At 31.7% G+C, this 15,981-nt stretch overlaps 1 protein-coding gene across 1 annotated transcript; it reads right to left on the minus strand.

The window, feature by feature from the left end:
- Positions 1–2,882: 2,882 nt before the first annotated feature.
- Tango1 (transport and golgi organization 1) lies at positions 2,883–15,782 on the minus strand. Its single transcript, XM_088261569.1, has 13 exons — positions 15,606–15,782; positions 12,905–15,268; positions 11,982–12,187; positions 10,839–11,142; positions 9,889–10,226; positions 8,541–8,663; positions 7,820–7,989; positions 7,540–7,641; positions 6,710–6,903; positions 5,942–6,197; positions 4,855–4,977; positions 4,301–4,416; positions 2,883–3,453 (listed from the first exon to the last, which is right to left on the minus strand). The coding sequence occupies exons 1-13, from the start codon at positions 15,712–15,714 to the stop codon at positions 3,383–3,385; spliced, it is 4,476 nt and encodes a 1,491-aa protein (XP_088117695.1). The 5' UTR covers positions 15,715–15,782; the 3' UTR covers positions 2,883–3,382.
- Between the last annotated feature and the right edge of the window lie 199 nt (positions 15,783–15,981).

The raw sequence follows: 15,981 nt of genomic DNA on the forward strand, positions 1-15,981 counted from the left end.
TGAATAAACATTTGACAGCTCTGAAATACATTAAAGATAAATGCGTCGTTGGACTTCCAATATGTACTGCAAATGTACATTTATTTACTTTCTGTGCACCATTAATATAAAATCGCAGTGTACAAATATATTTTGAAATTTTTGTCATGGAAATATGAATTCTAAGTATTGTTGTCTTATTTATTACTCATATTCCCATATATTTTAATTGTAAATACATATAATACTTCTGCATTCTGCAATTTTTTTTCCTTTGCTTATACACCAATTTCCTTTATTTTAAAGTCAAATAACAATGGTTTTAGGTTACGTAAATTCAAAATTACAAGAAAATCGTAAATACACATGGTGTGACATCAGTATGCATCTGATCGATAACTCACCTTTTGACCGACTGTATACTATGGCCAGCATGCAGCGTATGACGGTCGTCAGCCCCGTAAATGCCCAAACTTCCATATTTTTCTTCATCTTTGGTGAGATGTCAAAAAATAATATGAAAAATATTCCTTTAATTGGATATAATCCAGATTTGTGAACAAGTATTTGGACACACTCAAAATGTTGTATACTATGGCCCCTGTACTTTACATTACCGCGGAGTTTTTGGATCCTGTTTTAAGTATTTCAAACTGGGAGCAGAAATTGATGGAAGCTGAAACCTTAATGTATGTACTGGTCTTTATAAACTTTTTAAAAATGAAACAGTATATCTGTTATGAATAAATATTTTTTTTTTTGTATGTTTCTTTGTAAGTATTGGACGTTCAACGATACAAATTTTATTTATTAAAAAAATACATATATGTATGAGAGATTAGGAAGGATATTTTTTATTGATATGTTTATGCTTAATATGCCTTTAGCTCGTAAAAGGATTGATCAGACTGCTTTAAACCTTAATGATTGTTTTGGGGAGTCTTTTTTCGAAGTATCTTTCACTTAATATAATTTGATTTCTACTGTAATTACGGCTTTTAATATAATTTGATTTCTTTGTTATAATAAACTTAGATTTATCAATACAATAATTTGCAATGATAAGTGTGTAAAAGACATGCTCACTCAACCAAAGTTTTTGTGAACAAAAAAGAAACTCAATTTGTACAAGTCACAAACATTAAACTCTAAGTCATTTGTTTTTATATTTGGCCATACTTTTTATATCACTGTTGTTTTACTGTATTAATTCATGTTGAAAATGTTTATATTTTAAGAAGTAACAATTTTTTTAAAATAAACTGATGGAAGTATTATAATTATTGTAAAAAAAAAGTTTTTTTGTTGCAGAAAATAATAAACTTGTAATAGAGTAACATATAGCTTACGCCCTTTCCAAACGATTAAATAACACTTTAATGTTTAAGGGTGGCCGTTGTTTGAGTAAGGAGTTAACATGTTCATTACAGCTTGCGACGATTACGCTAACTTGCTATTTAAATAACTGCAACCTCTATTTTATATTGTTAATTTGTGTCTTACAAAGAAAATCAACTATTTTAATTAATCAAATGATTCCTTATTTTTTCCTTTTTTTGTATGCACGTTTTGAAATTGTATGCAAAAAAGGTATATAATTTTTATCCTACTTTTGTGCAAATAAATCCGTTTGAGAGTATGTATCGACCCTTTTCCATTTCTGTATTGTTAAAGCCACATGTAATGAACACAATTACACCGTACAATTACCGTATTAATCTAGGGGCACTGTACGGATCACTCGAAAGCGTGTGATTATTTTCTATATTATACATAGAGTAACCAGAACAATAACTTAAGAAAGCTTGGTTGCTGATTTTTCAATTGTCAATTCATACAAATATTGAAATGCATTTTTTCCTTAAAAAAATAATACATATGATATTATCAAACTGAAACTAGAAATGGGCTGAAACACAATTTAATAAAGGTACATTAAATTACAGCCACAGGAATATTAAGTACAAAAAAAAAAAACAAAATATATTATTCGTTAATAAACCCTTCTTTATTAAGTAAAACATTAAAATTTAAGTTATTTGCAAGTAATATAAATTTGTATTAAAAGTTTACACATGTCCTTTAAACAATTATTTTAGAATAGATCAGAAAAAAATCACCGATAAAACTTTTTTTCGATTTTTTTAAAAAATAAATGTATTTTAAAATACAAGATAATTTTAGTTGGCAGAACTTGTAATATTGCTCAAATAAAAGTGTTCAACACGCTAGTAACTGAACATTTAGACCCTATATGTAATTTATTTTGTATTTATAAGATATGCTAAAACAAGGCAATTTAACTCAATACCTCATTTGTTTTTAATAATATTTTACCGGAAATGGGTCGATATTTACTTTTGATAAAAGTATTTTTCTTTTATATATTGTTACATTTTTATTTATTTTTATTATGAATGTATTTTGTTATCAGTATTTTACTTGCTAATTAATTAAAAAATTGTTAAGATTTTCAGATATTAAATGATTTCTCCATAATTTATAAGCGGCAAATATTATTTATTAAATAATTATTATAATTAAATAAGTATTATTAAAATGTATCCTTAATTTTAAATGAAAGTATAAAATTCTAAGTGTTTAATATATGTATATATATATAAACCATATGTATATGCATATGTATATACATATGCATATACCATATGTATATGCATATGCATATGTATACGCATATGTATATGCATATGTATACATATGTATATACATATGTATATATGTATATACATATGCATATACATATGTATACATATGCATATGCATATGCATATGTATATGTATATGTATATGTGTGTATATATATATATATATATATATATATATATATATATATATATATATATATATATATATATATATATATATATATATACTATAAAAATGTAGAATCAAATTAATGATATACAAAATGTTACACCCCATATCCAAAATGTTACTCGTTAAACGCAATGAGATGTTCTCTTTCTGCGGGAGTAGGTATCACAATGTAGTTTTAAAATTTGTATGTGTACAAAAAATTGATATGAGCCAATAGCTATAGCTTAACATCCCGGAGAGAAGATAACCCCAATAAGGGTCCTTACAACACTAACACTTGTTACGTATTTGTATGAGATATTATGGAGAATGTTCACACACTTTGCAGACAATATAAAAATGTAATTTAGAATCTATTCACGGATGCGTGTAATAAAATTTGTAATGTATTCATGTAAAAAATAAACGTTTGATGTCTGAAATATGAGTTTTATTTTTAAATAATATAAAGGAGGTGGGAGAATAAAAAAAATAATGGTAACAATTTATTAATAATAATTACTGTTTAATTATAAAATCATTTATCACAATGAATAGAACAGTAGTGAAGCACAATTTGGGTAGTCTAATATTTTCCTGAATGTTTGCTTATCCTTTCTAATGACTCTGAAGATTGGCCAGACCCGGAACTAACACCTGAAAATGCCAAATATTGTATTGGTTTACTCTTCTATAACTATATTAACACGATGATCGTCAAGATAACATTTGAGTAGTACTTTTAAGAATAATTATCTTTTATTGGTTGTTTTCAGAATTCTCCTACTTTTATTATGAAATAATTTTCCAGTTAAAGGTACTAAAAAAAAAAACTATCATTAATTGATTTGGCAGTCATTTTGTGGTAATAAAATCTATCCATTTTTAATTCATGTTTTACTTAGTAAATACCACTATTTCTTAAAATCTATTGTGACACGTGTTTTGATGCATTCAATGTATCGAAACACGTCACAGTAGATTTTAAGAAATAGTGGTATTTACTAAGTAAAACATAAATTAAAGAAACTATTAATTCCATAAAAAGTTCTTTATTTGATAAAAATTTGACTATCGAAAAATGTGAGTATTCCTAAAAGTTGCTTTTATTGACCTTAGTTGAAGTTGAAATGTAATGAGAAGAAAAAAAATACATTGGAAGTAGCTGTAATAGCTGCCGTAGCAACATGACTGCTGCAGAGGACGACCTGCCCGCTACTAAACACACTACACGTGCAAAGCACGGCACATACTCACACACTGTGAAATATTGGTGATTTTATCCCCCATTTTTTTACAAATGTTGGTGATTTTGTCACTGTAAATTAATAACTTTATATTATAATGCTTTTATGCAATACGTAACTATATTACGGAAGAATAAAATAATTCTGAGCCCATATCTATTGTATTTTATACTGATATTCTCATTTTTAAAGACGATTTGTAGTAAATACATATCACCAGGAGGGAAAGGTTAATGAAGTAAAATGAAAATATAAACCTTTATGATTTCGAGGAGGATGCCTTCGTACCGGTGGGGGAGAAGGGGGAGGGCTGAGATCTGTTTCTGTTTCATCGTAACGCCTCGATCTTCTGTCTTCTCCGCTATCATAATATCTGCATGGTGAAAACAAATAATATAATTTTTTTTAATGATTATTGTGTATACCGTAATGTGGTTGGGAAAAGGAGAACAGCAGCGGTGGGTAGAGCACTTTGGGTTGCTTACCTGTACTCTTAACACATTGTTTGCGGGAAATGCGTAAAAGCATCTGTTACATACTGTTGGTAGAGCGGGAGATGCTTATAAGCGTTCTATTTGCTTAATTTTTAGAGCGTGAGTGATGCCAAAAAATATTGTACAGATCGGAATTGGGTTTGTGGTTACTTGTTATTTATTTAGTTACTAAATATGGTCAGGGTTGATGAAAAAAACCGCCCGGCAACAATGTGTTAATAGCTTATGTAACTTAAATACTTATTTGTACAAGCCTGTTGAGGTATCATTAAAGATCTGTTAAATATATTAAAATCACGAATTGAAAACAAACATACCTATCATCTTCATATCTCCTGTCATTGTACCCTCTTCTGCGGGCTTCCTGGGGGGAAAATGGAGATCGCACCCTGTGAGGAGTGGACCGGCGATCTGGGCTGTAGTCTCTTTCAGGACTATATCTACAATAAATAATGCACACTATCAAAATAAATCAACACAACAAAACGAGCCCAACTTCCAGACAATAACATAAAGATGGCAAAAGACTACAGTAAAGTTTGCTGTTGGTAGCACTGCAGTTTTAATTTCATTGGTTGGTAACATAAAATAGCTATAAGGCTTACCAACTTCATCATGATTTTATTTGATTGCCATTATTTAAAAAAAAATAGTTAAGTACTATACTATAAAGTATAGTACTTAACAACTTAACTTAGTATTGATGGTTTGTATATAACATAAAATAGCTTCAAGCCTACCAACTTCATAACGATTGTATTTGATTGCCATTCTTAAAAAAAAAAAAAAATTAAGTAGGTACCTCACACTGTCCAATGAGTAAGAGAATTAAAAAAATATTTATTTATGATCTAATATGTATTAATAAATTTGAATCCATTGTATAAATTATATTTGCCCGATCATTTTTATTTTTTTTATTTTAAATTAACGGACTTTCACTGTACTAAGTACGCAAATGAAACTATAGTACAAGCGTTCTCATCAGTGTTGACCTAACAAACACATATCTGGTTATTTTGTTCATCCATATAGCCAAAAGAAGTACATTGTAATATTATGCAATATATTGTACGTTTTACGCTCCATATATGTTTGGGTCAACTCTGATGGAAATACTTGTATAATTCTCATTGACTCATCCCAACATCTGTTCCAACAAAGTATTTAGTCATACTATTTGGTGTCTTCATATACGTATGTTTATTTTATAGAAATTCTGTTCAAATAAAATTCAATAAAACTTCATTACACGGTTTATTAAAGTAGTGGCTTATATATGTACAAATTTTATTGTACACACAAATAGTGAAGAACTCCTTGTCTTGCAAAAATAAGTTCTGCTTTTTTAAAGTTGTATTGTTTGTGTATATTCAGAGAGAGGAAAGTTCAACAAACATTCACCTGGAATCTGGCGAGTAGGTATGGTGACGCAAGTGCTGTGGCGGGGGGCTGCTGAGGCGGCCCAGCGGAGGGGGGCGGTGGGGGGGCAGTGGCGGCGGCGGCAGGAAGGGGAGGGGGGGGGCCAGCGGGGGCGGCAGGAAGGGCATGGAGCCCAAGGGGGGCATGGCCCCCAGAGGAGGCATGGCGCCTAGCGGGGGCAAGCCCAGGAGTGACACATCCGGGATCGGTTCCACGCCATTCATCGGTGAGACTACCCCTGTAAAGACAACACTTCATAAACCTTGACGCGAGACAAGTATAATAATAACAATAATTTAAAATCATTTATATAGCCCCCTTTGCGTAAAATACTACCTCAAAGGCACTGATACATGTGGATTATGATATAAAAATGATAATGATAAAAAAATATATTAAAATGTTGTCAATTCTCTGAGTATGAAGGGGAAAAGTGGAGTCGCCATATTATTGTGCCTTCTTCTCGTTCTTCTTGGCATGGTGCATTGCCAAGATGTTGGGCAGGACCCTTCTCTGAGCGATGGTCATGCTGGAGAGCAACGTGTACAGTATTTCAAATTATTTTGAAGTTTGCAATAACAAAAAAGCAATAGGCGCAGTAGGCTTCTATCTTTCTGTCATTCTTTCTAGAACATTGGGTACAGGAGATCTCTCTCTCTGAAGAGCTCTCGAATGACGCATGATTGACAGTTATTGATCTCTAGAGCTATTCTCTCCCATCATGGCAAAATAATAAAGGGTGAAACTAACGCTTGTCGGCGGGCTCGGGAGCGGCGAGGCGGTGTCGCAGTGCCTGCGCCTCAGCGGCGGCCGCCTCTGTTGCACGCTCGGCCGCGCGACGTGCCAACCACTGCTCGTGAGCGCGGCGCTCTAAGGCCGCCCCGCGAGCACGCCATGCCACCTCCTGTTCTGCCAGCTCGCGGCGCACTGCCTCTGCCGTGTCTCTGATCAAGTTTAAAAAAAAACAATTGGTTAAAAGATGTATAGAGAACTTGGATCATCTTGGATGTCAATCTTGCGATTTAGTGTCTTTCGACTTATGGCATTGCAAATTATATGGAATTGAATTGTGAAAATTTACTAGATTTATATGTAAAATAATCATTAACACATACAAATCAAATATTATGGAAAATTTCTTTTACGATTGAATATTACCATATTTGTAGCAACTTATTAATGAGTCATTAAATTTACCACATTCAAAATATATTCTTCTTATGAAAATATATGTATATAATAAGTACATGGTTTTACCTTTGTAAGGAAATTAAGAAACTGTATGTTTTTATCGTCTAATAAAAATGTTACGGTGGTGGATGCTTAGATTTATGTCATTTAAATAATATTTATAGTACTCCAAAGTGAACAGCATCAATTGCTCTTTATATTAAATTTAATAACTTATTGAAATCATATAAATCTTGAGTAGTTTTGTTTTCTTTTGAAGTTACATAAAAATATTCATTCCAATATAAAATAAAATTATGGAAGAGGTAGACAATTTAGTTTAATTTAGTTGAGTAAATACATGTATATAATAAATTGATCAATATTAACATATTGTTTTTATTACTCACTTGTACTGTTGAATTTCCTGTTGAAGACTTTGTATTTTTTCAACTGTGGACATTGCTTCCCCTTGCTGAGAAAGCCATAGGGATTCTTTTGAGCTCAATTCTCTGGAAAAATAAATTATGAAATATGTACATGCATATTCAGAGAAACTAGTAAAAACCATCTCAATCATGATAACAATGTGGAAAATAAAGATTCGTTTTGTAATTATTTTTATAGATTATTCTTTCAATTTTCACAGAAGAATGATAGAAGTCGAAATACAACATAAACACAACTTACTTGAGCAATTCTGCTTCTTTTTGGTTAAAATAATTAGTTAAAACCTCCAATCTGGATGTTGCTTGAATTGATTTCTGTTCAGCTTCGTTAAGTTGTTCTTTCATTTCCATCATTTTGGCATTCTGTTCATCTACTTTGTTAGACAATTCCAACATCAGCGATTGTTCTTTCTGAAAATATTCAATACAAAAATATATATTTTGATCTATAAAAAATAAAACAGCTACTTATTGGGACATCCTCTATAAAAATGTGATATTTATATCACTAATTCTACTGTCTAATCTATCTCTACTAATATCACTAGACTAATGTTTCGCCGAGTAATAAAATTAATAAGTAATAATACATGCCAAAGTATTTTTATTTGGCAAAAGTAAATTGGGTTTAAAAAAAAGTATTGTTAAGGTGGAGACTGACCGGAGCATTTCGTCGTAACATAACGTCGTAACATTGCTCGCGGCGAGCATCAGCGAGCATCTGAAACTATGGATGGAGCGCTCTGCTCGCTGTACTGTCAGCCTGAATGCTCGCATCGTAACATGTTAGTTACGAAATGCTCCAGTCAGTCTCCACCTTTAAGTGTTTGTTTTTGAAATTCACTATAAAACAAAAAAAACAACTTCTTTTCAAACAATTTCTTTTCTTTTTTTGTCTGTAGCCGCTCTAAACAGCAACTATATAAAAATAAATATGTATTTATTTGAAATGAGTGGTTTACCTCTAATTTGTCCTCAAGAATTTGTTTTTCTGCCACTGCTTGAGTTAGTTCAGCTTTCGAATGGCTCGCTTCGAGAATGGTTTCGATATTTTTGCTATCCAATTTGAGAAGCCTCAAATTTTCCTACAAATAATAGGGAAAATAATCAAAATATTACATTTTCTATCTTATTAAATAAAAATTATCGTTCCTACTTTTATTAAAGCAACTATCATTAGCAAAATATGTTAAAATGGTATGTCTAGTGATTTTTATTTTATTAACGATCATTTTTTTCAGTGCGAAATTACAATCACCAAAATACAAACATTATTACACAGTTACTATTTTCAATATTTTTTTATTAAATATTCTGATTTTTGCCGTTACTAAATGAAGCAATTACATTAATATCTATCTATTGATATTTTTTTTTTAAATCATAATTTATTAGTTTATTTTTTAATGTAATATTTCAAAAATTATAAAATGTTTTATGTGAAAATTTTATCAAAGGTACCAGAGTTTCTAAACATGTTTTTTCGAATTACGGCAAAATGACTTTAATTGAAATGTTTTTTTTAAAAATATATTCTAATCAGTCTTCTCTTAATTTAACAAAGTATCATATCGACGGCCCCTACGTAAAGTACTCTATCTGCAAATCAATTACTTTACAGAAGAGAGCTTAGAAGATTTTTTTTAATAATTAACGGTTTTATCTGAAATTCTAAACTAGTATTATACATTCAAAATTACGATAAAATAATGTATTTAATCGTTTTAAAACTTTATGCCTTGTCAAAATTAAGTAGTTAGCGTTTTAGGAGTTCAGTTCATTTCGAAAATTCTATGTAGATAGCGTCTTATACGCCTGAAAAGTAGGCGTTATTTCTTTTATGTATTTTTTTCTTTGTTTATATTTGTAGATAACTTATTTATTGTAACTGCAGACAGTTGGTAGAATTCCAAATTGAATTGTTGGGTAATATATCCAATATAAAACAAGGTTTGTTGGATTGAATTCTACATTAATTTATGTATATGTTAATATGTGACGTGTTTCGTCTTTTTAGGACATTATTAAACACTAATTTGTGCTTGATAATGTCCTAAGAAGACAAAACGCGTCACGTATTAACATATACATAAATAAATGTAGAATTCAATCCAACAAACCTTGTTTTATTTTGGATATATTACCCAACAATTTGTAGATAACGGTCACTATCAAACATACACCAAATATCTAAAAATTGACAAAAATGTAGTTAGAGTACTTTACATAAGGCATGTCGATATTAGCATATGCATCAGATTGTTTCGAAATAAATTAATTTCATCTCATAGAATAGAAGTAAGCAGCTACCTGCAATGATGTGACTTCATGGGCGCGTGCCTTAAGTGCTACTTTAGTGGTGTCAACCTCTTCCTTTTGGTTCTTTATCTTGGCCTTGAGTTCCTTGACTTCGGAGGCCTTCTGTTCCTTGATCTGCTGAAGGGTCTTTTCCATGTTGGAGGTCAGGTCCTGCAGCTGACTGGACTTGCTCTCGCACTCGTCCCGAGCCTGCCGGAGTTGGTTCTGGCAGTCCACGAGCTCCTTCTCTATAGAGGCACTCTTGTTGCCAATCTCAACCACCTTGATGAGAAGCAGCTCATTTTCTTCCACTTTGGCAGCTAATTGGGCTTTGGTTTGATTCATCGTGGCTGAAAAAAAATCAAATTAATTACATCTATATTTTCATGAATCAGTTCGTGGTCCCTCATTAGCATCTCCGATCATTGATCAAGAGACCCATGGTTACATCCATTCTACAACAACTTGATTATATTTTCAACCACAAGTTGATAAGGCTTTTTTTCAAATGAAAATATGTCTTCTTCTTCTTCTTTTTCTAGATCCTAAGGATCTGTTTGTGCCTCCGCTTGTAGCTCTCGGGATGTTGACTTCCAGTTGTCTTTCCAAATATGTACAAATATAAATACTTATTTAAAAAAAACTGCATATAATGTTCATACATGGAAGGATGGTAATTGTATTTTTTAACAAAACCTATCTACTATGCAGTGAGTCTCTAGAGAAAATTTTTATCCAAGTGAACTTCTGCATTTTTAATAATTAAATTAGTAACGGATTAATGACATTTATGTATCTAGGTACCTGAATTTCAAAATTTCCTCTCAAATATCGAGAGTCAATCAAACTAGTATGAGAAAAAGCATTTCCCCCTATGTTTGTATATGATAACCCATGACCATAATAGATGAATAATTTCAATACATTTAATTTTTTTAAATAAAAGATGATGGAATAATTACTTTGCTGGTCATCAAGCTGGGATTGAAGATTTGCCACGGTGAATGCCAAAGAATTGCTGCTGGTGTCTTTCAAGGACAACTGTTCATCCAGAATAGATTGCAATTCGAGAGCGGCTTCTGTAGAGTTTCCCAATTCTTCCTCGGCAGATGCCAACTTGTCGTGGAGATCGGATATGGTCTGATGGGCATCTCCCAGCTCCTTCTTGAGACATGCCACCATCTCGTCAGACCCGAAAGAACTGTCTTCTATCCCAATCAGCTTTTCTTTTGTAACTGTTAAGTCATCCTTAAGAATGATACACTCCTATAATATTGTACAAAACAGTTGAGATAAATTATGTCTGAAAAAATAGGGTATGGAAAGCAAATACAGCATTTTGTTTATTTCATCATACATATTGCTTACTCCTTTCAAGAACGTCATAAATCAAAAATCGACAATTTTCAGCTGTGCGTGTTTTCGGAATGCCCAGAAAATATACTATATCCCAGCAAAAGAGGCATATTTTTAACTTAATATTTACCCGCTACAGAGCAGAAAGTGTTGTTTTTGCATTTTGAAGAAAAGATATTGTTTAATTATTTTTTTAAATAAACTAAACATTTTTCAAATGGAGAAAAAACCTTCAGGTTTTACCTAAAAAGATTTGTTGCACAGTAAAAAGTTCAATAAGTGGCTTGATGTTTATTTTTAAAACATTGTGTTATATTTTTAAACTTTAAAAACGCTCTCCTGAAAAATCAAGTATTTTGATTTATGAAAATGAAATGAAATTTGAAAGGAGTGAGCGATATATGTAACAAATTTAATTTACAATAATGTCTTTTCATTGGGTTTTCTTATACTGAGAGCACATTTTACAATACTTGTTCAATGAATTTTTTTTCAGTAATTTGTAACCGATGACACAATCTATTTCATTTCTATCAACCTTCATTAAACAATATTGATAGCTCTTTTATAAATCATTTTGTTTTTGATGATTGTATGGACAATGGGAGTAAATTATAGAGCTTTATGGCAAAATAATCAAGGTATTGTGACCCAATATGGTACATATTTTATTTTGTTGCATCTGTTTCTGCATTTTTGATCTTGTGATTTTTATAATATATATTATATGATATAGATATAAATCTTACCGTAGAACTACATAACAGCTCTTTTTGTAATGAATTCACCATGGCTAACAGTTTTCCGTCTTGTTTTCTGTTCTCTAAATAGTAGTACCCAAGGGTGAACACTAAAATGGTAACAGCTGATATTACCAGCCAAAATATTTTATCAGCTGATACATCAGACCAACTGTCCATTCTCTCTTCTGCCATACACTGGGGTGGTGATGAAGCTAAATAAAAATAAATGATATGATTGAAGAAAACTGTTAAAAAACTACTATCATATTTCAGAACACAAAATCATAAGCCATCAACAGCTATTTATTTTATGCATGTCATGTTGATTTAAATTCTTTATTCAAATTTCAAGACTGAATATATTGAATACAAATTGTGTTTATCTATGCATATTAAATAAGTAAGAACTTTAAGTAAGGTACTTTTTCTTTTAAACTGCTTAGTAAAATAAGTTGCAATTGCCATTGCCTCTGAATGAAGAAATACAATACCATGTTCTAACATTCCAAGTAAAATGGTAAATTTCAAACAAGTTATAGTTAGGTATTGCTAACATTGCGAGACAATGTTACTGAACTTAGGTCACAGTTTGTATTTATTATGGAAGGCACCGTAACTCTTCAGTTTAATTATTTAACTTCAGATCAATAAAAGAAACATGCAAATAAATTTAAATTTCTTGAAAATAAAGAACATTCCAGTTCCAAAAAGATAACCTTTTTTCTTATAAATTATAAAGCATTAGTTTATATCAACCTTGACCCGGCAATTTGTTTATTCAAAGTTGGGGGGTATAATAAAGAGAAGAAAATTTAAATATTAATGAAATAAAATATGCTTTGAAATAGTGTGCACAAAATATAATGCGTTAAAATAATAAAATAAAATTGGTAGAGTACAAGAGATATTTTGCGGATGCAGGCACCAACCTGTGAATATTGAGGAAATGTATTCATGGGAATGTCCATGGTCATCCTCATCACTATGGGTAACTTTGCCAAGTATTTCGTCCAAATTTCCCTCTGCAGGTGTACTTGATTTAAACAAATTGAAAACTTTGGCATAAAGGCTATCCAATATGTTCAATATATTAGAAACAAATGTATCATTGACTGTCTGACTGTCTACTAGGATTGATTCTTCTTGATCGTTAATTACAATGTCTTGATTCACCCTTTCAAAAATATTGGCTTCATTCTGATCCTGTTTGCCTTCATTAGGTCCAGACGTGTTCTCTTGAAGATCTTGAGCAGAATGGTCTGCATCTTTTGGACCAGATTTAATATTAGACGATTCTTCAAAGTAGTTTTCAAAATATGGAATGTTTTCAGCACGAGGAAGGGAGTCTGCATTTTGATCTATTGATAATTCAGCTTGCGGAGTTTCACGTGAGAAAGTATTTGAAGGCAAAGTACTACTTTCAGGTATGGAATCTGGAGTAATAGGATTATCAAATAAAATATCGGCATTTGTTGTTACACTCTCCAATGTATGCTCCGTGGATGAAACGGTGTCGGGTAAAATGGAAGATGCAGCCTGGGGAGTAAGGTTACGTACATCATTCTCCGAAACATTAGTGTCATTCAAAATACTCAAATCATCGATTTCTGTCGTATTATCAAAATTTTGAACAATATCTTCTACTTTTGGGTTAGCTTCTAAACTAGGTGATGGAACCGAAGACTGAGGTTGATAGTAAAAATCACTTTGATGTTTATCCCTACGTTTTTGTCGATCTTTTGGTGAGTCCTTATCAACATTATTTGAAACATGGTGAGAATAAGGAGCAATTTTGATATCATCAGCATATTTTTTATCCGAGGATGGTTCCATATTAGTATTTTGTTGACTTTCATTGTGATGTGGCTCTGTTTTTTTGTGTACATCGTCTTTCGTACGCTTAGATCTAGTATTGATAGATTGAAAATTATCAAGTTGTTGGTGTCCTTCCAAATTTTTTGAAGGGGGTGGCAAAGGTTCTTGAAGCATCTCTTTCAAAATGGTTTCCGAGTTTGTAAAATTTTCAAACACACTGCTGGATTGATCAGGTTCTACTTTATCTTTACTTTCATTAACTATCACATTTATAACATTATGATCTAAATTCAATCCGTGCTCGCTATCGATTTCTTTAGCAACTGATTCAATGTTAATTTCAGTCTCAACTTCTTGTATTTTCACATCTAATTCATTTTCAATACTTATACTATTAACAGGCTGAGAGCTGTCAGGCACTTGGTTGCCATCAAAATCACCCGAATTGGATGGCACGGGTTCTTCCACCATTTCTTTCAAGTTAATCTTAGAATCCATAAAATTATCACCAATATCTAGTTTATTCTCACTTTGGTTAAGTACATCTGGTTTTGTCTCTTTAACTGGTAAATGGCCATCTACATTATTAAGATTATTACTATCTAAATCAGGTTTATTATTGCTCTCTATTCCTTCACTCACTGATTTACTTTCTACTGCCAGGTTTTCAGGAATTTGGTCGCTTGAAGAGGAATTACTTTTCGCTTCTTGATCAATACTTTCGCTTTTATTTAAAACTTCAGAATCATTAGGAATAAAACTTGATGCAACTGGAACACTTTCTATTTTAATATTGTTCTCTTCCGATTTAGTAGCATCACCATCGAGAAGCATATTGGAAGAGTCGTCTGAATCAGTCGCATCAGGAGATTCATCACCTGACGACTCCTCACCACTGGAATCCTCTTCATCTTCATCATCTTCATCTAGTACTTCTATATCTGATAATTCATCACCATTATTTTCTTCATCAACTGGTGCTGGCTCTAAGTTATCCGAGTAAAAAGTAGTTCCTTGTAAAACAGTATGAGGTGGAGAAGCTTGAACATCGCTGTACTGTACTTGAGAGTCACCCGAGCCATCATTGATGTTAACTGGTAATTTATCTAAATTCGTTGTTTCTACAACGAGGTTCTCAGATTCTTGCCCTTGTATACCAAGTTCGAGTTTTTCAGTAGTAGAAATATCAGCACCATTATGAATCAACTTATCTTTTTTGGACTTACGAACTAACTTTTCGTCTATGAGTTCATAGAACTCTGTTGGTACTGTTATGTTGGCCTTTTTCAAATTTTTGGATACCCTTATAAAATTTTTAGGAACGTAACCTCGTTGACCATTTATTTCCACTCCCCAAAGGTCCTGATTCGACCCGGCAGATTTTGAATATACAACAACTTTCTGACCTTTGTTGAAAGATAATATATGTTTATCCACACTCGGGTACGTTACCATAGTTTTGCCTAGGGCCAAAGGTTCTGAAATGATAATGAAATGAAAGGAAGTAAAAAAATGAATTAAAACATTTAAGAAACCAAAACCACGTACATTATTTGAAGCAGGCAAAAATCAAAAGCAAATAAATTAAATATGGTGCACTTACATCAAAAGCATTACTGGTTGTTTAATCTCAAAAGGGGGTCAAACGTATTATCTTAGTATTTTAATTTGATTAAGGATTACAACTTTTTTTGGAATGAATCAATGTAATTATCAATATAATGATCATTTATTGGATTATTCGGTGTGTATTTGTTGTACGCAAAATAAATACGATTTATTATAATACGAAATTCAATATCTGTTAAGCCTCACCTGTACATTCCTCATTAGCACAACGCCTTAACTCTGATATAGAGTTTGTTTGATGTAACAAAATAACAAAACAACACAAAATTTTCATATAACTAGTTATCGAATCCATTTTAACATATTTTTAACGCACCTAAAAAACTATCAAGTAACAATCGGCCACATCATTCGACAAAATTTACATAGATTTCAATATTGTACAAATTTGACAGATGATCTAGAAAGAGTTGCCAGTAAGTTGACAAATAGGTGTGCGGCAGCGGTTTATGGCATCAAAAATGCGACTAAAATCTTACTGCGGTATTTACCTAGTTGTCAAGATTTGATGGTAGTATTTTTTTCAAATAGATGATTGCCTTTATTAGTCTTCTTCTTCATA

This window comes from Brachycentrus maculatus, unplaced genomic scaffold (assembly GCF_059751285.1).
Source record: "Brachycentrus maculatus isolate JH-2025_06_01 unplaced genomic scaffold, ASM5975128v1 h1tg000158l, whole genome shotgun sequence".
Classification (NCBI taxonomy): Eukaryota; Metazoa; Arthropoda; class Insecta; order Trichoptera; family Brachycentridae; genus Brachycentrus; species Brachycentrus maculatus.